The 26,780-nt window shown below is 34.8% G+C and overlaps 1 protein-coding gene across 4 annotated transcripts in view; it reads left to right on the top strand.

Annotated features, from left to right (window-relative positions):
- USP8 (ubiquitin specific peptidase 8) overlaps positions 1-26,780 on the top strand; it is a 50,494-nt gene that overhangs the window by 18,382 nt on the left and 5,332 nt on the right. For all 4 annotated transcript variants that reach the window (XM_012181569.4, XM_004010617.6, XM_012181572.5 and 1 more), the window contains 12 exons: positions 3,516-3,601; positions 5,100-5,262; positions 7,653-7,695; positions 9,400-9,544; positions 13,326-13,488; positions 15,751-15,895; positions 16,198-16,418; positions 19,366-19,947; positions 23,152-23,229; positions 23,620-23,882; positions 25,723-25,935; positions 26,386-26,596. In XM_012181569.4, the coding sequence (XP_012036959.2) occupies positions 3,516-3,601; positions 5,100-5,262; positions 7,653-7,695; positions 9,400-9,544; positions 13,326-13,488; positions 15,751-15,895; positions 16,198-16,418; positions 19,366-19,947; positions 23,152-23,229; positions 23,620-23,882; positions 25,723-25,935; positions 26,386-26,596 (2,313 nt within the window). The remainder of the gene's footprint in view (positions 1-3,515; positions 3,602-5,099; positions 5,263-7,652; positions 7,696-9,399; positions 9,545-13,325; positions 13,489-15,750; positions 15,896-16,197; positions 16,419-19,365; positions 19,948-23,151; positions 23,230-23,619; positions 23,883-25,722; positions 25,936-26,385; positions 26,597-26,780) is intronic.

The raw sequence follows: 26,780 nt of genomic DNA, 5'->3' as shown, positions 1-26,780 counted from the left end.
ATGATTGCTGGTGTTTCTTCTCACCAGCAAAATTATGCTAGTAATCTTTACAGGGTTTTAGATCTAGCTTTGGAAAGGTAGCCCCTTGCATTTGGAGCTTCATCTTCCTGTCTAGAGGTGGGTGGAATGGTCCTGCCCTTGGAACATTCTTGAACATACTTACCTTCAGATAAAGATGGAGCCCTATTTTGCACCCTCTTTGATGGTTTTTACCATATCTGTTAAAAAGATGCTGCTTAGAATCAGTATATAATTCATGTATTTAATACTTCCTGTCATCCCTGATGTTTTTCCTAACTCCACTGGAAGATTTCTGAAAATAACAATTATGTAATGGACATTTTACTCAGAGGGTCTTTGAGTCATGTTGTTTCTGCTCAACATAAAATTGAAGAAAAGCTACTCTGCTAAATACATATGTATGGGTTATGAAGGACTACCCACAACTAAAAGCTTTGGCTTATTTATGAAATAATAAAAAGAACCCAGTGCTGGAAGACCCTGGTGGCATCACAAAAACATCACAGACTGGGGTAGAACGTACCTGGGTTGGGATTGCACTCTTTCACTTTGGGCTCCTGAGCAAGTTCCTTCTTCTTTCCTGAGCACCCCCAGTTCCTGTAAAGGGGAACCTCCTTGGTGGGTTGTGGTAAGAGATAAGTCTTGTATTATCATTCCTATCATACTGTAAGTATTCTATAAATATTGGATGGGTGATTGAATAAATGGTGGCAGTTATTCTGCTTATTTCTATTGTAAACATGTTTTATTCATTAAAACATAAATCTGAATTCTGTCAGAAATATAAAAAAGATACTGCTTAAAAAGAAATGTAAAAGTATGTACTAAAGTAAATATTTCTGAAAGATTTGAAGATTTGGAGAACTTCGGTAGTTATTGGTGTCTGCTTTTTTGTCTTTTGTGGTAGAGCCAATTTTTTTATGTACTTACTTAACGTTTGCTTTATTTTCCTAACTTAGTGGTTACTTTTTTTTTTTCTTTGACAAGATTGGGAGTGGTTATGTATTTACCTTTTTTTTTGAAGCTTGAAGAGGTTGGAGTAAATTTTAATCAGTAAGAAATTTTTCCATTTCCACAGAGTATCTGTTGCATTTCTGAAGAGGGTATCCATTAATAGTTGAAAGTGGCAGGACTTGTTCAGATTCAGAAGCTCCCTGCAGAGGCTCAAGTAACCCAAGCTTTTACTTCATATGCTGCAGATGTTCAGCTCTTGGTTTTCTGTAACGGAATTGTTTTTTATATTTGCCCTGTCTGGGGTACCACATCTGCTTCAGTCTTAGAACTGTTTTTTGTTTCATTTAGCTCAGCTTCTCTGGCGCAGTTTAAGTATGTGAAGTATTAACTTTAGTACCTACATATTTTCTGGTTTTCATCCTTAAAATACAAAGGGACAGAAAGTAATGTGACCAGCCTTCTTCAGAAACTTAAACATTTTTCACTGGTTTTATGCCAAGATTTAGAGAAAACTTGTTAATGTAGCAAGTTCATTAGTAGAAAACATGTTTATTATTTACTCATTGAAAAATATCAGTTTATGAACAATTTTTTAGGGTTATCTGAAAAAAAGGGAAGGCAGATATCCCGAAAATATTAGTACAGCAAAGTCTAGATGCAGTTAGAATATTTTTATTCCTTTTTAACAAAATTTTTTTACATCTCCATGGTGATCTTGATAATTAATCCTAAATATTATTAATAGTAAACCATTTTGTTCGGGAAGCATAAGAATTGCTTGAATTTGTGTGTTCAGGAATAGGTAAACCAAGAAGCAAATGCTTTTAGTTGTATAAGTATTGGACATTTTTTTTTATTATTCTGCTAATTATCAATGCTATTGAAAAATTGGAAAAATGTTATACTTACTTGAGCTGTGTTCCTTTAAGAGCACAGAGAGAGATAAGTATTGACAAGAAACCTCATTGATATTAGGGGAATGTCTTCTGGGAGTTTTTAACAGCCATGCCCAAACATAATTTTTTCAGCATTTCAACAGTGTTAAGTCAGGCTTTTAAATGAGTTCATACCAAAAAATTAACAAAGCAACTCATAGTGTTTTTTTGGTTTTACTTTATATTTTGTTTTTATCAGAGAAATGTTAATGATTATATTTTATTTTCTCTTAAAGTAGTACATCAATAGTCAGAACATTGTGATAATGGAAGTAATTTCACTTCCCTTCCACTACAATTTTTAGTTGATATAATGTTGAGTAAATTATACTTTTATTAAAATTACATAGTGAATGCCCTTTTATTTATTTAATCTAGAAGAATAAAATCAACGAAAATACAATCTGCTTTTAGGCTAGATAGACATATGATAGTTGTTATCAACAAATTTATCCTACCAGCTCTTCCATAACTTTGAGTACAATATCATTTGTGATGAATTGTGCTAGTAGGCTCTGTTTGCGAAGTCATAGTAATAAGCTGTGGCAAATTAGGTCCATTACTTAGCTGAGTCTCACTCTACTGTTGTCATGTCAAACCAACCATGATTTGAAAATATCTCTGATTGCAAGATCCAGTGAACATCCCCTTAGGGAAGTGATTTTTTTTTTTAAATATCATTATGCTTGTTAATAATTTATGTACTAAACCTGTGTGTGTGTGTGTGTGTGTGTGTGTGTTTTAACGTAGATATGTAGATTATATTGTTGATGATTTATTTCCTGGCATTTGATATTTTGTTATGGTTTCCTCAAGTGTAAAACTTGTTTTATGTCTAAAGTGATTTACCTCCAGTTGGGAGGTAGGTAGGTATAAAATACAGGTAGAAGGAAACATCAGAGAAGGCGATGGCACCCCACTCCAGCACTCTTGCCTGGAAAATCCCATGGACGGAGGAGCCTGGTGGGCTACAGTCCATGGGGTCGCTAAGAGTCAGACACGACTGAGCGACTTCACTTTCACTTTTCACTTTCATGCACTGGAGAAGGAAATGGCAACCTACTCCAGTGTTCTTGCCTGAAGAATCCCAGGGCCGGGGGAGCCTGGGGGCTGCTGTCTGTGGGGTCGCACAGAGTCGGACACGACTGAAGCAGCTTAGCAGCAGCAGCAGCAGCAGCAGCAGAAGGAAACATCTCAGTTTAAAATAAGAAAAACGTTATGCTGTAGATTGGTATAGAATTTGCTTTACTGCTTCTGAGACTAAAAAAACTAAGTAACAGTAGGAAAATATATATTGTTTCTAAAATATGTAGTTTGCTTTTTGGCACTTATTCATAAGCAATGAGAATAGTATTTACACTCCTTAAAGGTGTGTTATAAATTACTTACTTTTAAGCATACTATTGATATGAAGAAATATTTTTGAAACAACTGGAGAAGTCATGTACTAATGTAGGTTTAAAGTTTTAAAAAGGATTTTATTCAGTCATAATATTTTAATCTAAACTTTTGTTTATATACACAGCATGATTTTGTGTTTTTAGCATTAGTGCTATGTACAGTAGCTAGCACTAACAGTATAAAATGGTTTTCATATAATTTTAGGACTACTTTCATTCTATACTTGGACCTGCAAACATCAAAAAAGCTATTGAAGAAGCTGAGAGACTCTCTGAAAGCCTTAAACTCAGGTATGGACACTATTATGAAATCTCTAGAAAAATGAATATTTAGAAGGTAAAAATAATGTTTAGAATTTGTTCATTTATATATGACCATGCATATAAATTCCAGTTCCTGGGGAAAAAGTCTTACTCATGTGTTACCATTAATATTCTTTACTGAAAATTTTAAATGTTTAGACTGATACATTGTTAAGATAAGCATTGGTGTATTAGATTATAACTCAAGTCCATTTTTTTCTAAGTTTCTGACAGGATTCTTCAGAAAAACATAATTTTTTCACACGCTTCATGTTGCAGTGACATGTTGTAACACCATATGTTTCAGTTTTTAGTCATTAGTCACTCTTTAAATAACAAAATTAAAAGGGAGCTATTTTTAATTCAGTTTTTTCTCAATGGATTTTCAATACTTAGAGTAATTAATAGCACCAACCTATTATAGTTAGGTTTTCCCTTGCTATCTGAAAGTAAAGTGTTCTGTGAAACCATACCTTAGGAGACATCTTGTTACCAGATGCACAAAACAAATAATCGAGGTATAACACAGATGCTTACAGACACAGTGCAAAGCTATAACAGTTTGGTGCTGAGATGCTAGTGTAGCTCCTGGGGAAGGAGCTTGGCAGTGCCAGCTCTGCCCAGAGTGTACACTACTTCTCTAATAGCTTGCTGAAAACAACTGCTAAGCACTTGTTTTTCATTTTTCACCTTTTTTCTATAAGTAAAAATAATCTTCAGATTTGTTTTAGTTAGTAAAAACAGGTACTCATGTAAGTCTTTTGTAAAAGTGAAGTGGCATAAAGAAAACTTTGGAAAAGCAGGGATACTTGTATACATCATAGCCTTTACTTAGACATTATCTTTTCCAACTAATGTGTTCCCTTGGTCCTTTCCAGAATTGCTAACCTTGGGGTTGAAATATGTTAAGGTGGATGATATCATTTAGAATCACTATTCCCTTTATCCTTTAGCCAGTTAATCAACCAAGTAGAATTAGAGTTTCTTCTGATTTGGGGATTACCCATTATTGTTTACTCTTGGATTGCCTAGGTTTCCCTAATCACACTACTAATAGCAATAATCATGTTCTTTATTCCTCTATCTTTGGGACTTTAGGTTCTTTCACTTATTTATTGTCTGTACTTTTGTATTTTGAAGTATTGTATAATAAGGCTTCATAGTTTTAGGATTTTAGGACTGTAAATCCTTTGGAAAGGAAACTGCAGCATATTTGAATCTTCAAAGGATTGAAATTAGTGAGAGGCAAAGAGCAAAAAGAATATTAAACAACTTCAACTTGAGAGCATAGAGTATCTTTTCAAGCTTTTTGAGCAATTTGAAATAAATCTACAGAGGGCAGATTTGTGATTTGTAACAACCCTGGCAGAATTGAATTTCAGTTGAAAGAATACAGCCATAAAATATCTGAAAGTGGGGAACTGGATATGTTTTACTTTCCACCATTATGCCAATAAAAGACATTTTGACTTCTTTTTTCAACTAGATATGAAGAAGCTGAAGTTCGGAAAAAACTTGAAGAAAAGGACAGACAGGAGAAAGAGCAGCTGCAGAAACAGAAAAAGCAGGAAGCAGAAAGAGAGGATGATAGCACATCAGATAAAAGTTCTTTGGAAAATGTACTGGATGCCAAAGACAAAACTCAAAAGGTATTTCGGGTTTATTCTGTGAGCTAGAAAGACTGGTTCTTTTGTCAGATGATTTGCTTAAGAAGAATTGAAATACCACTATGTCTTTTCTTTTTAAATAATAAGGATAATATTTAATGTGTTTTCACTAGAAATTGAATTAATTAATTTTAGCTTTAGTTGACTCCAGATTTTTTTTTTGATGCTTCTACAGAAATATGTTGTGTATATTATTAGGTTTTAGCAGTCATTATAGACTTTACTAGAGTTGTGGAAAGGGCATTTGAACTGTGATTCAGTATATCTGAGTTCGGGTCCCATATCAAGTCTTGCTTAACTGTTTTAGGACTTACTTTGGCCAGTGAAGGTCTAAAATAGATGATCTTTAAGGTCTTTCCTTTTTAATAAATGTAATTTACATTAGGGAAAGATTTGGTACACTGCTTCTTTGGTATGAAACCTTTTTTCTGTTCTTATTTTTTCCCTTTTACTTTTTCTTTTTTTCTCTGTCCCAGTTTCCCCTTCCTCTTTGTCTTCTTCTGGTTCCATTTTGTTCAATGATTACTTGTAGTTTTTTTAGCTGTATCATTTGTTTGCCAGAAACTGTTAGTGATAGCTACCAGTTATCACTATAACTCCTTGCCTTTAACCTCCTCAGAAGCTATTCTTTGTAAAATATAATTCCTTAAGCACATTTGAAATTCATGTAAAATTTCTAATTTAATTTTTCCTAAGTATTTTGTACCTTTCACCTATCATTTGTATGTGGGTTATCACTGATTTCATTAAGAAGTAGTAGTTGAATTGCTTCTGACAGTGGGCTAGGTACCATGTAAAAAGAAGTGAAGAAATCCAATCTTTTGATTTTAGGAACTCATAATGTAAGATAAACAGTACTGCTGTAGAGACATATTCATTTATAGGTCAAATGGCTAATAAAAAAAAGTCAAGATTCCCAATAATTATATGAAAGGAACTTTTAAACTTTGATTTTGCTGTTTTCCAACAGCAAGGCTATCTTTCTTTACTTTTGTTTACCCATTTTATATTGAAAAGAGGATACAATTAAATTCTGTTAACACAGCTTCAATAATCAACTAATGTTTGCTATGGTTTTTATCTACACCTCTTTCTTCAGTCAAATTCTGGACGACATATCAGGCTAAACATTTTAGTATGCAACTCAAAGAAAGGAACCTTTTTCTTAATAACTACCGTGCTGTTTTCCTACCTCACAAAATTAACAATAACTCCCTGATATAAATTAAAGCCCAGTCTATATTTATACTTACCACTTGTCTCATAATGATTTTTTAGAGTTGATTGGTTTGAATCAGTATCCAAACAAGGTCTACTCATTGTCTTTTGGTTGCAATGTGTCTTAAGTCTCTATAGCATCCTGTACTTGAGTCTCCTCATTTTTCATTTCTTGCATTTGGCTTTTTAATACTAGATCAGTTCTATAAAATGAACCACATTCCGGATTTATCTGATTACTTCCTCCTTGTGTCACTTAACTTGTTCCTCTGTCTCCTGTATTTCCTGTAGGCTGGAAGTTCAGCCTAAGAGCTCAGTTAGATTCAGGTTCAGTTTGTTTGTTTGTTTGTTTGTTTGTTTTTGACAAGAATGCTTTATAGGTGATACTGTGTACTTTATATTATATCATATTAGGAGGCACATAATACACATTTCTTTTTTTACTTTTAGTGATGCAGAAATAGATCTATAAATGCTTGTGGGTCCTTAATTTTCCCATCTGCAAAATAAGTTAGTACTTTAGAGCAGGGGTCCACAGCCTCTGGGATCTAATGCCTGATGATCTGAGTGGAAGCTGACATAATAATAGAAATGAAATACACAATAAATGTAATGCACTTGAATCATCCTGAAACCATCCATACCCCCACCTTGGTCCATGGAAAAATTGTCTTCTGTGAAACCAGTCCCTGGTGCCAAAAAGGTTGGGGACTACTGCCTTAGAGAATTATCCCATTTTATTTTGGTTAGGAAATACAAATTTATAAAATTTTGTATTAATTCATTTTCCTTTAAGTCTATACTGGAGGATGCTGAAGGGAATGGAATTTTTATTTCACAATAAGAAGTGCTGTCTTGTTAAGTTAAAGACTAAATTTCTCTAATAATTTGTGCTTTGAAATTATATTTCACCTTTAACTGGAGAAAATTTTGAGGAAATGATATATGAATGTGATGTTACTAGTTGTTTTAGCTGTTGTCAGAGTAGTCTGATAATGCCATTACTGTTCGTCTGTATTTTTATAAAATGCCAGTATCTGCACATTGCATTTCCTAGAAGTCTTTCAGTTTCAAAGTATTAAAGTTGGACTTTTTCTTTCTGTAAAAATTTTTGTTTCCATTAAAGTTTAAACTTTTTTTCCCCTATGAAATAGATAAATGGTGAAAAGAGTGAAAAAAATGAGACTACAGAGAAAGGTAAGTGTGTTCAGAAAGGAGTTTTTAGGTTATTATTGAGATCTTTTGATCTCAGATTTTACACAGTGAGATCTTAGCATTTCATTTCATCTGTATGTGAGTTTCTATCATTTTTCCTAACTTCTACAATAGTACTGAAAATGCACTATAGTCTATACTTAGATATCATAGAGAATATTTTTGGTAATATACATTTGAAAACATCAGAATTACAGTTGGTACTTGTCATTTTTTTTTCCCCAAGATGTACCTTAGCATAGTGGTTAAGAGCCTGGAGTCTCAGAAGTCAGACTTCTCAGGTTTGAGTACACTCTTCTGAGTTTCACTTTGAGCTTATTACTTCGCCTTTCTACTTCAGTCCCCCCCGGCCCATACAATGGGGATAATAATTGCATCTATTTCTTAGGGTTATTGTAAGGAGTGATTGAGTTAATACATGTGATACTCTTAGAACACAGTAAATGTCATATAAGTAACTGTTAGTACTTATGACTCTGAGTGGTAGACTTAATTATTCAAAGCCTTTTTCATTCCCCTCAAAAAAATTCTGAACCAGTAATTTGGATGTCCATAGGTGGTGTTGACGTGCCAGGAACAAGGGTGTGACCTAAACAATAAGACTTAGGCAGTTACCTAAGTTTTCCTCTCTCAGAAAAGATTTAACTTCAACAGTGATTGTTTGTAACACTAAAATTATCTATTTAAAATATTGCCATACAACAGTTAAAAGAGTAAAACTGAGTGTAGTGAGGTATCTTCCTGAAAGCTGTTCCCAGTTCATTCTAAGATTAGTTTTTATCCATATGTTCTTTTGTATCTCACCCTGCTTAGATTTAACCCTTCTTGGTGGTTTGTTTTCACTCTTTAGACTGTTTTGATGTCAAAGTGATCTTGGTGGTTAGAAGAGGAAGTCAGATGGTTATTAGCAACTGGGAATTTTAGCTTTGGAGGTAGTGTGACTATGTTCTTCCCACAGATGAAATAGTTCTGTACATATTTAAGCCTCCTGGTAGTACTTTTTAATCTTCACTTCAGGTGGTAGAACCTGGAAGGAAAATAGCAACATAGGGATTATTTATTTTGGCTAAATTTTAAAGGGCTCAATATTAAATATTTTATGCTTGAGGAGCCCTGTGGCCCTTGCATGAAAGCAGCTATAGACAGTATGTAAACAAATGAGTGTAGCTGTGTTCCAGTGAAAACAGGTGACCAACCCCAGATGTGGGACACAGATAACAAACTTTTGGCTTATTATTCTAGGAAATCTACAAGGTTTTCAGATAGCCACCAAAAGACCCCAAGGAGACTTGTAAAAAATTTAGAACCTTTCAAGAACTTTTGATCCATAAATTTTTTTTCTGGTTGACATTTCTCAAATGACTTAATTTTTTAAACTAGAATATTTTCATGAGACACAAATTATTAGTATTTTATACAGCAACAGAGCCAGCACCAGATGTAGTTGTAATATCACCAGCAAGTTTTGGTATTTAAGTCTTTATAAACAAAGCTTTGAACTAGTTTCTTGATAAATGCCAAAAGCAAATTGTATATAAAGTTAGTTTAAAAGGTAATAAATAATGTGATGGGACAGCAAGTATACGACACTTCCAGGAAAAACTATGCTTGCCGTGTGGTCAGTGATATGATAGCACGTGGAACTGGGTGCTTCTTGTCACTTATATTGTCTCTATCAATTCCAAGGAGCAATCACAGCGAAGGAGCTATACACAATGATGATGGATAAAAACATCAGCTTGATTATAATGGATGCTCGGAGAATGCAGGATTATCTGGATTCCCATATTTCAGATTCTCTCAGTGTTCCTGAAGAAGCCATCAGTCCAGGGTGAGTCATTATATATTTAGATAAAATGGTAAACTGTGGACAGTAGTAAATGTTGCAGCTTAGCATCCATGTTAAATGTGGCAGTCTTTTCTTTTCCTGTGGTGCTTTTCATTCTTTGTTCCTCAGTGGCACACCTTACCCTTTCTGTAGGGTAGTGTAAAAGACATCCCGGTTTGGCTCTTTTTTCCTGTCTGTGGCATTTGGAGCCTTATTGGAAGAGGAATGAAACTGCTTTTGTATGTCTGCTTTACCCAGGTGTTTGTTGAGTAATTGCTCCTGTTTTTTATTTTTGAGCTTGTGAATCATATCTACAAAACTAGTAGATACTAGTTTTATGACTAAAATCATAAACTAGTTGAATTATTTTCTATTTTTAAGTTCCCCATACTATTACCTGTGGTAAGAGAGTACATAAATACTTTCTTGAAGAAGTAGCAGGTTAGCTAAGTGATTAAGAAAAAAATATGGGTTATAAAATCAGGCTGTGTTCAGACTGTGTAATTCTGTCACTTATTAGCCTCATTACTTCTAGCTAGTAATCTAACCTCTCTAAGCCCATGTTTCCATCTGTGAAACTGGGATAATAATAGAACATATCTGAGAAGGTTTGAGAAGTTTAAATGACAGATTTTACATAAACATACATTTAGCACAGTGCCTGGCACTAGTAAGGACCTACTAATCTCTTTCTTTCTATTTTAAAAGCCTTTAACCTGTAAAAGAATTTAAAGTTACTTGCATGAATATACTGTATATTAGAAACTATTATTATAATAGTGACAGAGCTAAAACTCCAGTTCCGTGGCTATTTTCATTACTATGAGTGTTATAAAAATTACATAACTTATCTAGGTCTTAGTTTATGGTACTGGATTAGTTAAAATCTATGGTATAACTTAAGGAATCTTAAAAAGAAACATTTTTAAAGTTAAGCAATAAAATTTGCACAGTTTCTAGCACATTGCAGAGGCTTATAATTGCTCAACCTGAAGAATAGAGTGCTTTGCAAATATGCTATTTAAAAATGAGATTAGAAAGAAAGACAAACGGGGTGGGGGGAAGAAAAATTTTTTTAAATAAGAATTTTTAAAAAAGGAAAAAAATGAGATTAGAGTGCCTAGTCTAATCAAGTAGGTATGAATATTTTTTCTAGGATTTTAAAAGACAGAGTTATGATTAATCTTCAATGGTCTTACCTATACTAACAGAATGCTGGTGGCTTTTGTTGAGTTTAACTGTTTCCCAAAATGCGAGAATTTGACTAATGTGAAACTCAAGGTGAGTTTAGATTCAAGACTAAAGATCAATGAATTGCATACTAAGAAAATGATTACCTTTTAATTTCTGTTTCAATCCTTCTGAATTAGTTAAAAGATGTTTCAGTTTGGTGCTAGCTTTCCTTTTTAGTATTTGTTAATATCCCCTTCTTGCCAGAGAGCAGGCCTCAGAGTTCTCTACAGGTAACAATATCCTTAGCCCAGTCAGTTTTCAAAAACTGAATGCATCCATTTAGCTAGTGTCTGGACCAAGAAACAGAACATTACCATCATTCTAGGAGGCCCCCCTTATGCTACCTATCTGTGGCTACCCATATCCCCCATCCACCCAAGGGAAGCACCAACAGATTTGTTTTTGTAGTTTATATAAATGGAATTGTACAATCTAAAGTCTTTAATGTCTGGCTTCTTATACTTGACCTTATGTTTGTGAGTCATGTATACTATTGTGTGCGGCTGTAATTTGTTTATCCTCATTGCTATTTGGTGATCTATTATGTGAACATAGCATAATTCACTGATCTGTTTTATTTACTTTTAGGATTATCCTTTATTTATTGGACATGATGCTGTTTTTTCATGCATATAGGAACATACGCTTTCCTGTTAAAAACAATTCAAGTAAAGGTTCACTTTCAATTAAATAGTTAAAACATTACACAGTGGACAAAGGAGAGCAGAGTTGTAGCAGCTTGTGAAGGGGGTATGTGAAAGACTGAAGTTTGAGGAGTACTGACTGATTTTATTGTTTTCTAAACTAGAGTTCTGAAGAATACTAGTGAGTTTTTAGACAAAGTGTATTTAGGCAAATAATCCTTAGAGTCAGAAATTGTCCTTAAGAATATCATGTTTCAGTTTTCCTCCTCCTTTGTTGACCAAGCATCCTTTTAATCTCTAATCTTTGTATATCAAGTAGGATTTAACTATAAAACAGTATTTTGTATTTCCTTTTTTCCCCTTATTTCCTAGAAAATATGGTAACCAACATTATAATATAGGAACAGGATTTTTTTCTCTTAAATTATCTAAACCATTTAGTTTTGCTTAGAATACAAGTTTCTGCCCAGTTTGCCAGCATCACCAGTTAAATACTGAAATGCCTAGGTGCTTTGCTAGGAATAATGTGGAGTTCCTTACCTGGAGGTGCAAATCTGTATTATTCATTCCATCATTTCAGCAGATATTTACTGAGCACTCATGATGGGCTGAGTGACTGTGGTTCTAAGAGCTGGGGCTAAATCACTGAACAGACAGAAATCTTTGCTTCGTGGAGCTTATATTTTAACAGGATAGGTGAGACAGACAGTAAACCTCAAAATGTACATCTGCCACTGATAAGCACTATGGAGATGACTGTGTTCAGTGTGTATGTTGGGCTGAGTATTAAACATTTTAATCCATGAAGGTTTCATGGAGAAGCTATCCCTCAGCTAACCTTGAGATAAGAGAAACGAGTGATGCGCTTACCTGAGGAAAGAGAGTTCCAGAGAGAGGGGACAGTAGGAGCAGAGGTGCTTAGGCAGGAGCATGCCTGCATAAACCAGGAATCACAAGGCAGTGCCAAGGGTGCAGTGGAGCTGAGGGGAGTAAGTTAGTTAAGCAGTGATAAGGATGTTCGGGTAATAGGATTTGAGGTAGGAGCCATGCACTGGGGCTCTTTAGGTAAGAATTTAAGCTTTTGTGTGAGTGAAGTAGGAAGTGAAGAACATGCTTTAGTGTAGACTTGGTATTATTCACAGGTGATGATGTAGCAGGCAGCACAGCAAAACAATTAAGAGTGTACATGTGAGCTAGCGGCAACTGTAACCTTGGATACTAACCCCTTTGTGCCTCAGTTTCCCCATCTATAAGGATAATCATGCCTATTTTATAGGAGTATAGTGAGGATCTAGTGAGAGTCAATGAGAATAAAACATTTAGATTAGTACCTGGCACATGGTAAATGCTGTATGTGTTTGTTAAATAAGCATTTTGTTATTTGGTTACGTATTAATTATCTGTATAGGTATAAGAGAACTGAAATATAAAAGTGTTACCCCCTGTCCCCCATTATTTATATTTGACTGAGATGTAGTCAGACGAGTTCCTATGTTTTCATTTTTTGCCCCCTACTTCTTTTTTTAATATTAAGGGTCAAATGAGTCTGTTTCTTTCAGCCTCTAATAATTACTAAAATATGTTTTAATATTATGCATTAGTGAAGGTGTTAAACATTTTAGGCTATTCTTAACATATAGTCTGACCTTAGAAAGGAAACTTTGCTATGATATGAGGAGTTCCCTGGCGGTCCAGTGGTTAGGACTCTGCTTTTATTGCCAAGGGCTCTGGGTTCAGTCCCTGGTTGGGGAATTAAAACCCCAGAAGCCCCATGACATGGCCAAAAAAAAAGAAAAAACGTTTGCTATGGTATGATAAAGACTGTGGAACAAAACTTGGTGTCTTATAACAGTATATTAGGACCTCTTGTCTACTTTTGCCCCAATACAAATGTTAATACATTTCAGAGTCACTGCTAGTTGGATTGAAGCAAACCTCCCAGATGATTCTAAAGACACATGGAAGAAGAGGGGGACTGTGGATTATGTGGTCCTTCTTGACTGGTTTAGTTCTGCAAAAGATTTACAACTTGGGACAACTCTACGGAGTCTGAAAGATGCACTTTTCAAGGTTAGCAAGTTTCCTTGTTAGTTCACTGTAATTGCAAGCCTTCTCTGGTTGTTAGAAAGGTATGTTGACTAGTTGATTATCTTAAGGACATGAAGATCCATCATGCTTTGGTTATAGACTTTTAAAAAATTCAGATTTAGAAGACTAGTTTTGAATAACCGAATAATATTAAAATTATCTTAACAGTAGGATAATTAGAACTTCCAGAAATGTAAATTATTTGGAAAATGATGTTTTTGTTATGAAACATAAAGGAAGAAATCATTAAGGAAAAAAGACTGATACAACAATAAAATAAAAACTTAAGTGTGAAAAAATGATTTGAAGGCAGAAGGTAAAAATATTTGTAACAGATATGGCACTGATTTAGAACACCTAAAATCTGCAGAGTTTTTGCGAATAAATAAGATTACTTAAGATAAAATGTTGAAGTAGTAGAAACAGATAGATATAAACAGAAGATATGAAAGTGACAAAAATAAAAATATCAACATGACTAGTAATCAGAAATGCAAATTCAAACAGTTAATGTCACTGTCGTGATCAGATTAACAAGGATAAAAGTAATACTTGGTTTAATATGTTAAATTATTAAATAGCACTAAATGCTGGTAAGCATGTGGTAAGAATAAAACTCAGTGTGCTGGTAGGAGGGTCAGTTGATGGAACATTGTCTTCCAGGAGAGCAGTTTTAAAAGCCTTGAAACAATCATGCTTCAAAGCAGGAAATCACAGAATATAGCCAGGTATAGGCTGGTATATGAAACTGCCAGTATTCACCTACTTCTCAGTAAAAAAGTGACAGTTTCATAAAGGTAAGCCAGAGGTACCTGTAAAGTTTAGTGTATGATAAAGATGACATAACAGATCAGTGAGGAAAAGATGGATTGAAATAACTGGTTTGAGGAGAGCTGGCTAGCCAGTAAAGTAAAAGAAAGAGGATCTCTACCTTATTTCTTAGACCACACTAGATTCCAAATGGGTAAAAGACATAAATATGTTGATTGAAACAATGAACTACCAGGAAAAGCCATGATAAATGTTTTTATTACCTTGATCCCGAACCAAAGAGGCTCATATATTTGACTGTACTGAAAATACCACAAATAAAAAGTCAGGGAAAATATTTGTAACAAGACAAAAACCTATTTTCCTTAATACTCAGAGTACATTCACTGTTTACTAAGAAAAATAGCAGTCTGTAGAAAAATGGGCGAAAGATGAGATTAAGGTAAACCATAGACTATAAAGGGTTAATAAATGTATTAAAAGATGTTAAACGTCACATATAAATGCTAATACAACTCATTTTATGTCCACCAGTTTGGTAAAAATTATAAAGACTTACAATGGGCATTCTCATACACTGATGGTAAATGTGTAAACTGACATTGTCTTTTGAAGGGCAGTTTGATGGCATCTTTTAAGCCAATGGTTTTAGGAAATTTTGTACAGAAATACACAAACATATTTTTTAAAGTTCATTTCAAAGATGAGCAGTATGTATTAAAAGCCTTAAAATGTTCTTGGCCTACCCTCTCTACTTCTGGGAACTTTTCCTAATGGAGTCAATTAGGTATGTGTATAGGATCTTTATTGGAGAAGGAAATGGCAACCCACTCGTGTTCTTGCCTGGAGAATCCCAGGGATGGGGGAGGCTGGTGGGCTGCCGTGTATGGGGTCGCAGAGTCGGACACGACTGAAGTGACTTAGCATAGGATCTTTAGTATTTATCTCAGCATTTTTTATAATTAAATAGGAAAAATAATAATTGTTGAAACAGTTATTATAATCAGTAATTGTTGATTCAGTTTTGGTGTGTGTGTGTGTATGTAGGTATCTGTATAAAACAATATTATCTGGTCATTACAGATGATGTTATAGCTCTTTATGGATAATAGATGATCGTATTAAAGAAAAGCAGCATAAGTTTCATTATTTTATTAAAAAATGAAAAGTATATATAGAAAACAGTAAGAATAAACTAAAATGTTATTTCTGGATGATGAGGTTATATTTTTATTGTATGTTGTGTTCCTATTTTTCTTCTAAGATCATGGATTACTTGTGTGATTTTAAAAACCTGATCTATCCATTTGTTTCATTAAATGCTGAATTTTGAATTCATCTGTCTCTTTTTTTTTATAATCATTTACAAGAAATGGATCTTTTAAGAACAGTTTAATATTCAGGTTTGTTGTGTTTTTAGCTGTCAAGAGACTGCTGCCATATTATTAAACATACTATTTCCTTATTTTATAGTGGGAAAGTAAAGCTGTCCTGTGCAATGAACCTTTGGTTTTAGAAGGAGGCTATGAAAACTGGCTCCTTTGTTATCCACAGTATACAACAAATGCTAAAGTTACACCACCCCCACGAGGCAAGAATGAAGAGGTGTCTGTCTCATGTATGTATGTGAAGTTTTTTGTTTAAAATTGCTTTGGTAAAAAATTAAATTTTTTCTGTTCTCAGGGTAGTGTTTTTGGTTGTGTGTGCATTTGTCCTGTTAGATAGCAGTTTGCTTTTAGGCATAAAAAATACAAGATGTCCACAGTATGAAAGTTAATGTTTATCAGTTCATTAAGACTGTTGTGGTTGTCACTGCTTACTTCATGTTTAACTATGACATAGAACATGCATGAGACATGAAGTACTGTTTATGGGGTTTGCTCTTCTTTCAAGAACATTTTTATCTTTTGGGGATTTTAGTGGACTTCACTTACCCTTCACTGGAAGAATCAGTTCCTTCTAAACCTACTGCCCAGATGATACCTCCTATAGAAATCAGTGAAAATACAGAATTGATAAACAGTCAAGATGAGAGAATGGGACCACTGAATATATCAGCTCCAGTTGAACCAATTGCTGCTTCTAAATCTGATGTTTCACCCATAATTCAGCCAGTGCCTATTTTAAAGAATATTCCACAGGTATGTTTTAACTTTATTATGTCTTTTCTTTTAATATTAAGGATATAGTATAGAAATATGTATGTAGTGTATATATACCTTCAATATTTTAGAAAGAAAAATATTGAAAAAAATCTATATTTCTCTATTTTTGGTATACTGGTACATTTTTGCCATAAAAAAACTTCAATGGAATTGTCTTACTGCCACAGCAATATCAGAATAGAAAATTGAAAGGATTTTAAACCCAACTGGGTCCATTTAGTATAGGCAATACTAATGGAAGACAGTATTAGCACAATGACCTTGAACAACACTTGCAGGTGTTTACTATAAATTTAATTCATAGTATTTTCCCAGATGGTTTGGCTTACAGATGATAGATATATGATGTCAGTATTTTGGTTTTGAAATAGTTCTTTAGTTTGATTTCCTTAGACTCTGACACATAAATAACAGGCATATTTTAACAATAATTGTTTAAAAGAGCTTACATAAAAGATGTTAAAATTAAAAAAATTATAATATCTTTCTTGTCATTAGATTTTATTTAAAGGAAGATAAACTAATTCTTTCCTGTGTATTTTCCAGTAAGATTTTTTTTTAGCATTTTTAATTTTTTTCTCAGATATTTAAATAATATTTCATATTTGAAGTAGGAGAAGGCAATAGCACCCCACTCCAGTACTCTTGCCTGGAAAATCCCATGGGCAGAGGAGCCTGGTAGGCTGTAGTCCATGGGGTCGCTAGGAGTCAGACACGACTGAGCGACTTCACTTTCACTTTTCACTTTCATGCATTGGAGAAGGAAATGGCAACCCACTCCAGTGTTCTTGCCAGGGACGGGGGAGCCTGGTGGGCTGCCGTCTGTGGGGTCGCACAGAGTCGGACACGACTGAAGCGACTTAGCAGGAACATCTGGTTTGTGGAGCAGGCTCTGATTAGAAAATTTAGTCATTTTGGGGGGATATAAAATAAAGCAGTTCATGTTTTAAGGCCTACTTTTAACATTTCTGATTAAATCTTAAGACTAATTATTTGAATAATTTTTCTTAAAATGAAAATTTAAGAAATTTTAAAAAGAGCTTATGACATTGCACTTCCTTTCAATTTAATCACCATGTTATTTAAATCATAATCCCTGTGTGACTTTCTGAGATATGTACAATTTATGAATTGTACCTTGATAAACATGTACTATTTAATATAATCAATAATATGCATCAATAAATATGTACTGTGTAATAGTCAGTGGAGCACACATACATCAAGAAGAGAAGTTCTCACTGAGAGTCGGTATCATCAGGGAGGTCTTCATGGAGGAGGTAGTATTTTTATCTGGGCTTTAAGAGTGGAGTAGGACTTAAGGATGAAAGAAACAAGTGGAAAAATTTTATGACTAAAGGCACAAAGCATGTTCTGGGATTGGTAAGTAGTTCTGACAGGCTTGGGCACAGCTCTCGGAGAGAGGTGAGTGTGATGATAGATAAGATTGGAAAAGTGGACAGAAGTCATCAAGAGAGACTTTGATCTCTCTTGGAATTTTGTCCTGTAGGCGAAAGGAAATCGTTAAAGAATTTTAAACTTGAAAGTAACATGATCATAGCTATGCTTTTAAGATGAGTGGAAAATGTGGATGAAAACATTTATTTTGATCCCTGTTCACCTTTTATTGTTAACCTCATCCTCACAGTGTTTGTTCTAACTTTATTCACAAATAAATTTTAAAAAGGGTAGGGGCAGGGAAGTTTTTTTTTTTTAAGTGAAGAGGCAAAAAGAGAGAAGAGCAGAGGAATGATTCCTTGTGATAGTGTTTTCTAATGGGAAAAACATACAGTTCATTTTGTAGGAACTATACAGGTTGTTACTGGCAGACATTCTCATTTTTATTTCAGTGAACATCTCAAGAAATGATGTTAGGGTCATTTTTAACAATTTTGTAGGGTTAGTATATTGTTAAATTGAGGTAATTGCTCGGTTTTAATTAGTATCTTATCTCTTATGGAAGTTGTTCTGGAATATTTTATTCATTCTCTCTGCAACATTTTATTTCCTGTTAGGCACAGTCTCTACCCTCCTGGAGCTTATGGCTAATAGGGAAGATTTTAAACAATTAAAGTTGTTTAATCAGAATCCCAGTAAGTACTAAGAGGGAAAAGAACAGAGTATTATGACAGCATATATCAAGAGGCTTAGCTGGTCCTTAGGGATCAGGGAAGTCTTTTCTAAGGGAGAGATATTTAAGCTAAAACTTAATGTTGTGGGCATTATCTAGCTGAACAACTAGTATAAAGGCCTGACTTGGGAAGAAGCATGGCATCTTTGAGGGATTAAAGATGGGGGCAGGGTAAGTATGGCTGATGTATAGGCAGAAGAGAGACCACACAGGCAGGGCAAGACTTTTAGATCTAAGTCTATGTAATCTAAGTGCAGTGAGTGGTTATTGACAGTAAGATTTTAAGTCAGTGGTCAGATTTATGTTTTAAAATGATTACTCTGGCAACAGAATGGAGAAACAAATTTGAAATATATGAAACTCTTGAGTTTTTTTTATTTGAGCAACGCATAGTGGGCATACCCATGCGTTTGTTGGGGGAAGTCATGAATTCGGTTTTGGATGTATTAGGTTTGTGATATATGTGAGATACTCATGTGAAGACACTGAGTAGGCAGTTGGGTATGTGGAAATGGAACTTTAGGGGTGCTCAGGTCTGGTTCTTTATGTTATAGAATGAAATCTTCATACACAAAACATATCACGGTATTGAAAGTGTGGAATCAAGAGGATGTAAGTGCCAAGTGCCTTATGAGAAATCTTGACATTAGGTCATTTACAAATAGATGTTTTAGCAGATATTGTCTCCACAGAGTGATGGTTCTTTTTATCACAACTTGATATCAAGAACTGAGGTTATTGTGTTCCTGGATTTCAACAGAAGGATGTTTTTCTCTGTATTTGTTGATACAGATTGATCGTAGTAAAAAACCAGCAATCAAATTGCCTGAAGATCATAGAATGAAATCTGAAAGTACAGATCATGAGGAACAGTCTCCTCAGAGTGAAAAAGTTGTTCCTGATCGTTCCACAAAACCAGTATTTCCCCCTCCAACTGCCATGCTAACGGACGAAGAAAAAGCTCGTATTCACGCAGAAACTGCTCTTCTAATGGAAAAAAACAAACAAGAAAAAGAACTTAGAGAAAGGCAGCAAGAGGAACAGAAAGAGAGACTGAGGAGGGAAGAACAAGAACAAAAAGACAGAAAGGAACAAGAAGCTGAAGAAAATGAAGTCACAGAGAAGCAACAAAAAGCAGAACAAATGGAAAAGAAAGAAAGTGAACAGGCCAGGAAAGAAGATAAAGAAACTTCAGCAAAGAGGGGCAGAGAAATAACAGGAGTAAAAAGACAAAGTAAAAGTGAACATGAGACTACCGATGCCAAGAAATCTGTAGAAGATAGGGGGAAAAGGTGTCCAACCCCAGAAGTGCAGAAGAAGTCAACAGGAGATGTGCCTCATGCCTCTGTGGCAGGAGATTCGAGTTCAGGCAAGGTAAGCAGAAACAGTACAAATTGCCAACCAAGTGTAAGAAAACGTACATAAAAAGTGACATCAGTAGCAGTCCATAAACAGGGTAGACATTTCAGTTGATTTTCTAGGAGAAGATAGATTTGTACTGATCCAATTACATTTGCTTACCTGCTCTTGATTGGTTGGGACTGGAATTGCTTTTCACGTCTATGGAATGCAACATATTTTTGTTAATTGAGATAAATAGCTGCTTTCTTCATTTTTATGCTTGATGTGTGATCATCAAAAGACTAGAGTGAAATATAATCTTCTGATCTCACAATGGAGGAATTAGGTGCCAGATTTTTATATGATGAAGTTTGTGTCTGCTTAGAATATGGCCAGTTTATCTTTGTGTGTAATGGTTTTATTTGTCAAGTCTATGTCATTTGTTTGTTCATTCATCTGATCAAAAATTTTGGCAGTAATCCCATTAATGTTGCCTTTTCCTACCCTTGGCTATTACTCTTCATTGATTTTCATAATTTTGGAGATTTTTTTTTCTTTTCTTTTTGGCTACCCCACACAACTTGTAGGATCTCAGTTCCCCAAGCAGGGACTGAACCTGGGCCTTGGCAGTGAAAGTGCCAAATCGTAACCGCTAGACACTAGGGAGCTCCACTTTTTCTTTTATTGGGATACAGCCAGTTAGTAAACAGTGCTATGATAGTTTCAGGTGAATAGCAAAGAGATTCAGCCCTACCAGAGAAGATTTTTTTTAACCTAATAATATCATGTGTGGTTTTCATGGGCTTTTTTTTTTTTGGTCTATTACACCATTAATAATGCCTTTTCCTTTTGAACACTAAGTGTTTTGGGCTTTTTAAAATCCTACTTTGTTCTTATTCTTTTCCTTCCGGTTTTATTGAGATACAATTGACATATAACACTGTGTAAGTTTAAGATGTACAATATAATGATTGTTATCTCATGGAAATAAAAAATTTAAGAGTAAAAAAATAAATTGTGATAAGAACTCTTAAGATTTACTTTCTTAACAACTATCAGATGTAACATATAGCAGCATTAATTAATCATGTTGTACCTTATATCCACTTATAACTGGAAGTTTGTTTGACTACCTTCCTCCAAGTTCCTGTTCTACCTTCCACCTCTGATAACCAAGTCTGATCCTTTTTCCTTTGTGTTTGTTTTTGAAGTATAAATGACTTATAATACTATGTTCAACATAGGCATATACATTTCCAAATGATCACCATAGTAAGTCTAGTTATGTCATCATACAAGGATACACAGCTATTGACTATATTCCCACAACGTATATTTCATCCATGTGACTCATTTATTTTGCAACTGAAAGTTTGTACCTCTTAATTTTCCTCATCTATTTCTTTTTCTCACCACCACCCGCTGCCCCATTCCTCACCGCTGGTGGTAACCACTTGTTTGTTCTCACATCTGTAACTGTTTCTGTTTTGTCTTGTTCATTTGTTTTTTAGATTCTGCATGTAAGTGAAATCATATATTTGTCTTTTGAGGCTGACTAGATCCATCCATGTTGTCACAAATGACAAAATTTCATTCTTTTTTATGGCTAATCTTCCATTGTGTATATATACTGTACATCTTCTTTATCCATTCATCTATTTATGGACATCTAGGTTGCTTCCATATTTGTGGCTGTTGTAAATAATGATGTAATGAACATAGGGATACATATATCTTTTCTAATCAGTGTTTTTGTTTCTTTGGATAAATAACCAGGAGTAGAATTGCTGGATCATATGGTAGTTCTGTTTAAAATTTGTTTTTAACAATCTCCATACTGTTTTCCATAGTGACTGCACCAATTTACATTCCCATCAACAGTGTTATACTAGGGTTCCTTTTTTTTTTTTCACATTTGCCAACACTTGTTATATGTCATCTTTTTGATAGCAGCCATTCTGATGAGTGTGAGGTGTTACCTCCTTGTGGTTTTGATGCTTTTCCCTGATGACCAGTGATGTTGAGCATCTTTTCATGAGTGTATTGGCCATCTGTCTTTGGAAAAATGTCTGTTCAGATCCTGTGCCCATTTTTAAATCAGATTTTTGTTCCTTTGATGTTGAGTTGTATGGGTTCTTTGTATAATTTGGACATTAACCCCTTATCAGATATATTGTCTGCAAATATCTTCTCCCATTCAGTAGGTGGCCTTTTCATTTTGTTGGTAGTTTCCTTCTCTATGCAAAAAGCTTTTTAATTTGATGTAGTTCCATTTTTCTGTCTTTGCTTTTGTTACCTTTGCCTGAGAAGTCATATGCCAAAAATTATTACTAAGACGAATGTCAGAGTGTTCCTCCATTGTTTTTCTTTTAGAAGTTCTATGGTTTCAGGTTTTACATTTAAGTCTTTAATCCATTTTGAATTTATTTTTGTATATGTATGAGAGAATAGTCTAGATTTGATTCTTTTGCATGTAGCTGTCCAGTTTTTCCAACACCGTGTTTTAAAAATATTTTGGGGTTTTTTGTTTTACGTCTTCTCTCTTGGCTTGTTTTTGTTTGTTTTGACTGTTTCATGCAGCTTGCAGGATTTTAGTTTCCCGACCAGGGATTGAACCTGGGGCCATGGCAGTGAAAGCGTTGAATCCTAACCACTGAACCACCAGGGAACTCCAGATTTGTTTTTAAAATTAATAAAATGTCAGTGCTCTTTATATGCTGAAATTTAGAATACCTACATATTTTGAATTATTTTGTTCAATAAAGAGAGATGTGGAAAAAACTATATGCTTGCCTAGATAGCTCAAAAGTGTGATGCATCTTTAACACCATTCATTGAAGAGGTTGACTTTTCTTCATTGTATAATCTTCCTTGTGTGGATATACCACATTTGATGGACACTGGATTGCTTCTGCTTTGGGGCTATTATGAATAATAATTCTATGAACATTTGCATCCAAGTCTTTGTGTGGAAATAAATTTTCTTATCTTTGGAGTTGACACTTAGAAGTGAAATTGTCTTTGTGTTGTTTTTTTTTAGAGAAGCCACCATCTTTATAGGCTATGCACATACACTCCTTCCCCTTGCTGTGATAATTTTAGGACTTTAAGAACACATGTATAGTTCTTTATCTTTTAAAAAATATTAAGGGGAGCCAACACAAGGTTTGTGGTTCTTTGCTATGGCAAAATTTAATTTAAAAATCCTTTTCCTTTTCCTTCTCTTTTTAAAACTAGTCTCGAGAGCCTTTGACAAGAGCGAGAAGTGAAGAAATGGGGAGGGTTGTACCAGGACTGCCATCAGGCTGGGCCAAGGTAAAACTCCAAATTAGCACAGAAAGAAATTACATGGCACTGTTTTGGTTTTTAAAAAAAAATTATGAACTTGTTTATTCTGCATCTTCTCTAACGCAGAGTTGACTCTGTTTCTTCATTATAAAGGACATAGCTCATTTAGATTTCTTGATAGCCAATCAGGGATGCTGGCTATAATACATGAGCATCCTGGCATGTCATTTAAAAACAGTGTATCATTTTAAAACCTAAGGTTCTTTGAAAGTTTAATTATAGAAGTGATTATCACCATTTTATTCAAATTATTTGAATCCAAAAGTAAACTTAGTAGTGGAATACTTTCGAGTTATTTGTTGTTGTTCATTGAATGTTCATTGTTTTTTGACCTGTGCTTTTTTTCCCCCGCTTAAGTTTCTTGATCCCATCACTGGAACTTTTCGTTACTATCATTCGCCTACCAACACTGTTCATATGTATCCACCGGAAATGGCTCCTTCATCTGCACCTCCTTCCACCCCTCCAACTCATAAAGCCAAGCCACAGATTCCTGCTGAGCGGGATAGGGAACCGTCTAAACTGAAGCGCTCCTACTCCTCCCCAGATATCACCCAGGCCATTCAAGAGGAAGAGAAGAGGAGGCCAACAGTAACTCCAGCAGTTAATCGGGAAAACAAGTAAGTTTATCCTAACTTCTAGAAACAGAATCATTTGCTGTATTTGAAAACTTCTAAACATACCAGTTTACTAACATCAGGGAGACAGAAAATTCTGTGGATGGCTATCCCAGCTGTTTCTGTTTACTGTAGAGAAAAAAAATAAATGGATTAAATGTCCTTGGTTTTTCTCCCAAGTGTCACAGACTAACTGAAACATGTCAAAAAGGATTCTGTGATTCGTTCACTAATTCATATGTATTGATGTAGACATAAAAGTATGCACCTTGTTACATCTTCAGACAGTGTGCTACTAGAGAGATATTTTTTATAAACTTTGTATGATCCCTAAATTTCCCTTTGAGGACTATAATTTATAGGATTGTTGAATGTCTTGTTGTAGCTCTTAAAATTCCAAACTTTTTAAAAAAAAATTCAGTAACATGGGGGCAAACTTAATGTATTAAAATAATAAGCATTATAGTGTTTATCAGCTTCTAATCCTTATTCTGTTCCCTTTTCTGCATTGCATTTCTGTTTCTCTGTTCACCAGTGCTGATAAATAGGTTCATTTAGGTTTTCCCAAAACAACATCTCATTTAGATGTATTCCTGGCTTTATCGGTTATTGAATACTCTAATGCTCCTGGCTTATGATTGATAGGTTTATGAGATAGTTTTCTAGTCTCTTTACTATTTCTGATCATTAATTTTGGGGGGTTTAGGGTAGATAGAGGTGAAAATAAATGGGATATTTTGATTTGTTAAATACACTCTTAATTGCTGAGGAATTCTAACTAGGCTGTCTTTTTGGCCTCTTCAGAATCACTTCCCCCAAAAGTAGTTAATATATTTTCCTCCTAAGAATTTACCCTGCCAGGTGGAAGCTTAACTGGAGGAGATTTTGTAAATTCTGAAAATCTATAGATTTCAGGGCTCACTATTAAAACTGGTAAGCGTTTAATTCTTTCTTGAATCATCATTTTTATAAAGTTTGTTGATTTGACAATTTAAAAAACTACAGCATATGTAGTTTGTATATTTTTAAATATATATTGAACAGAGTGCATACACCTGAGCCATGTGTAAACAAAAACTGGTTGGAATATGTTTAATCTGTTCTCAGTATTCCTTTCAGAGGTGGAGATATACTTAGGATCAGTAATAAAAGACAGACTTACCAATTAGGAGTTTTCTTAGTGCCCTTACAGTTCTAAAAATTACATATATAAGTCAAATACACTGCATGACAAAAGTCTTGTAGGCATTCTCTAGTTCAGTGCTGTCCAGTGGCCATGTGGATAGCATGTTCTTTATCTGTTTTGTCCAGTATGGTAGTGGCTGTTTTGAATTGTGGCTACTATAAGAGCTATAAAACTGTAAGTGTATCATGGCTAGCGGTTGCTGCTGGATTTGTCCGCCCAGCTCTAGACTTCAGGTTGTAGCACCCAGATAACCTCTGCCTCCTGTGCATGCGCCGCAGTTACTGGCGTTCTGGTTGAATCCAACATTTGGTAATGCCAGACTTCCTGGGATCATTTAAAAACATTTGAAAGAGCCTTCTCTGTTAGAACACTCATCCTGTTCATGAGAAACCAGAGAACCTACTGGTATCTCAGGGTATCTGTAAGAAACATGTGCTCACGTAAGAAGTTAAAGATCCTCATGGGAGGGTCACCAGTGTCACTTAGATACTAACTGTTCTCTAAGACCCAGTACCTTATGACCTAACTTAGTAACTATCTGCAGGATTACCATATACCACGGTACACAGATGCTGGAGTTTCCTGCCCTTTGAAGTATGAACCTTCATGTCAGATGCGCTGCATTTTAAGATGCCATGTGTACTTTTTCTTCCTTAGGCCAACAAGCTATCCTAAAGCTGAGATCACAAGGCTTTCTGCTTCTCAAATTCGGAACCTCAATCCTGTTTTTGGAGGATCTGGACCAGCTCTCACTGGACTTCGTAATTTAGGAAATACTTGTTACATGAACTCAATACTACAGTGCCTGTGTAATACGCCACATCTGGCTGATTATTTCAACCGCAACTGTTACCAGGATGATATTAATAGGTAAAGAAATATCATACTTTTCTGCAATATCATATTAAAATGGTGCTCTAACCACATTTCCTTACCACCAAGCTCTAGAGATGTCAGATTAGGAAAGGACAATGTAGAGAACATTGTTCTTAAGAAAAATGTAAAGAAAAGCCTTCTCTGATTGGTGAAGGACAGACAGGAAAGGAACAGTGTAGGAAGGCAGAACCGCACTGTCATAAACTAGAGCCTACTGGTAAGGAATAGGAGACCGTGGAGGGCTGGTAGCCAAGAATAAGCAACTTGGAGGGGTGTCATCAAAGTAAGATTCGGGTAAGTATTTGGTGATAAATATATGAATAAGTATTTTAGTGTAGGGTCACATATTACAGTATGTGAATAGTTTAATGTTGATATCAAGAACCTGCTATATCTTAGCTTTTTATAATTTGTTTTTTTGTAACTTTAATTGTGTTTGCAAAGGTCAAATTTGTTGGGGCATAAAGGTGAAGTGGCGGAAGAATTTGGCATAATCATGAAAGCCCTGTGGACAGGACAGTATCGCTACATCAGTCCAAAAGACTTTAAAATCACCATTGGGAAGATCAATGACCAGTTTGCAGGATACAGCCAGCAAGATTCACAAGAACTGCTTCTGTTCCTAATGGATGGTCTCCATGAAGACCTTAATAAAGTAAGAAATTGTATTTTTCTAAGTTGGAAAGGCGCTTTAGGGTTGCTCAGTGTTGCACTCATTTTTATAACAATTTAAAATTATAGCTGTTGATTGTTCATTGCTAATTTATTCAAATCTAGGGAGAAGGCAATGGCACCCCACTCCAGTACTCTTGCCTGGAAAATCCCATGAGCAGAGGAGC

This window comes from Ovis aries, chromosome 7, assembly GCF_016772045.2.
Source record: "Ovis aries strain OAR_USU_Benz2616 breed Rambouillet chromosome 7, ARS-UI_Ramb_v3.0, whole genome shotgun sequence".
NCBI classification, from domain to species: domain Eukaryota; kingdom Metazoa; phylum Chordata; class Mammalia; order Artiodactyla; family Bovidae; genus Ovis; species Ovis aries.
The sequence above is the reverse complement of the archived record's forward strand: the minus strand, read 5'-3'. Positions and strand labels throughout refer to the sequence as shown.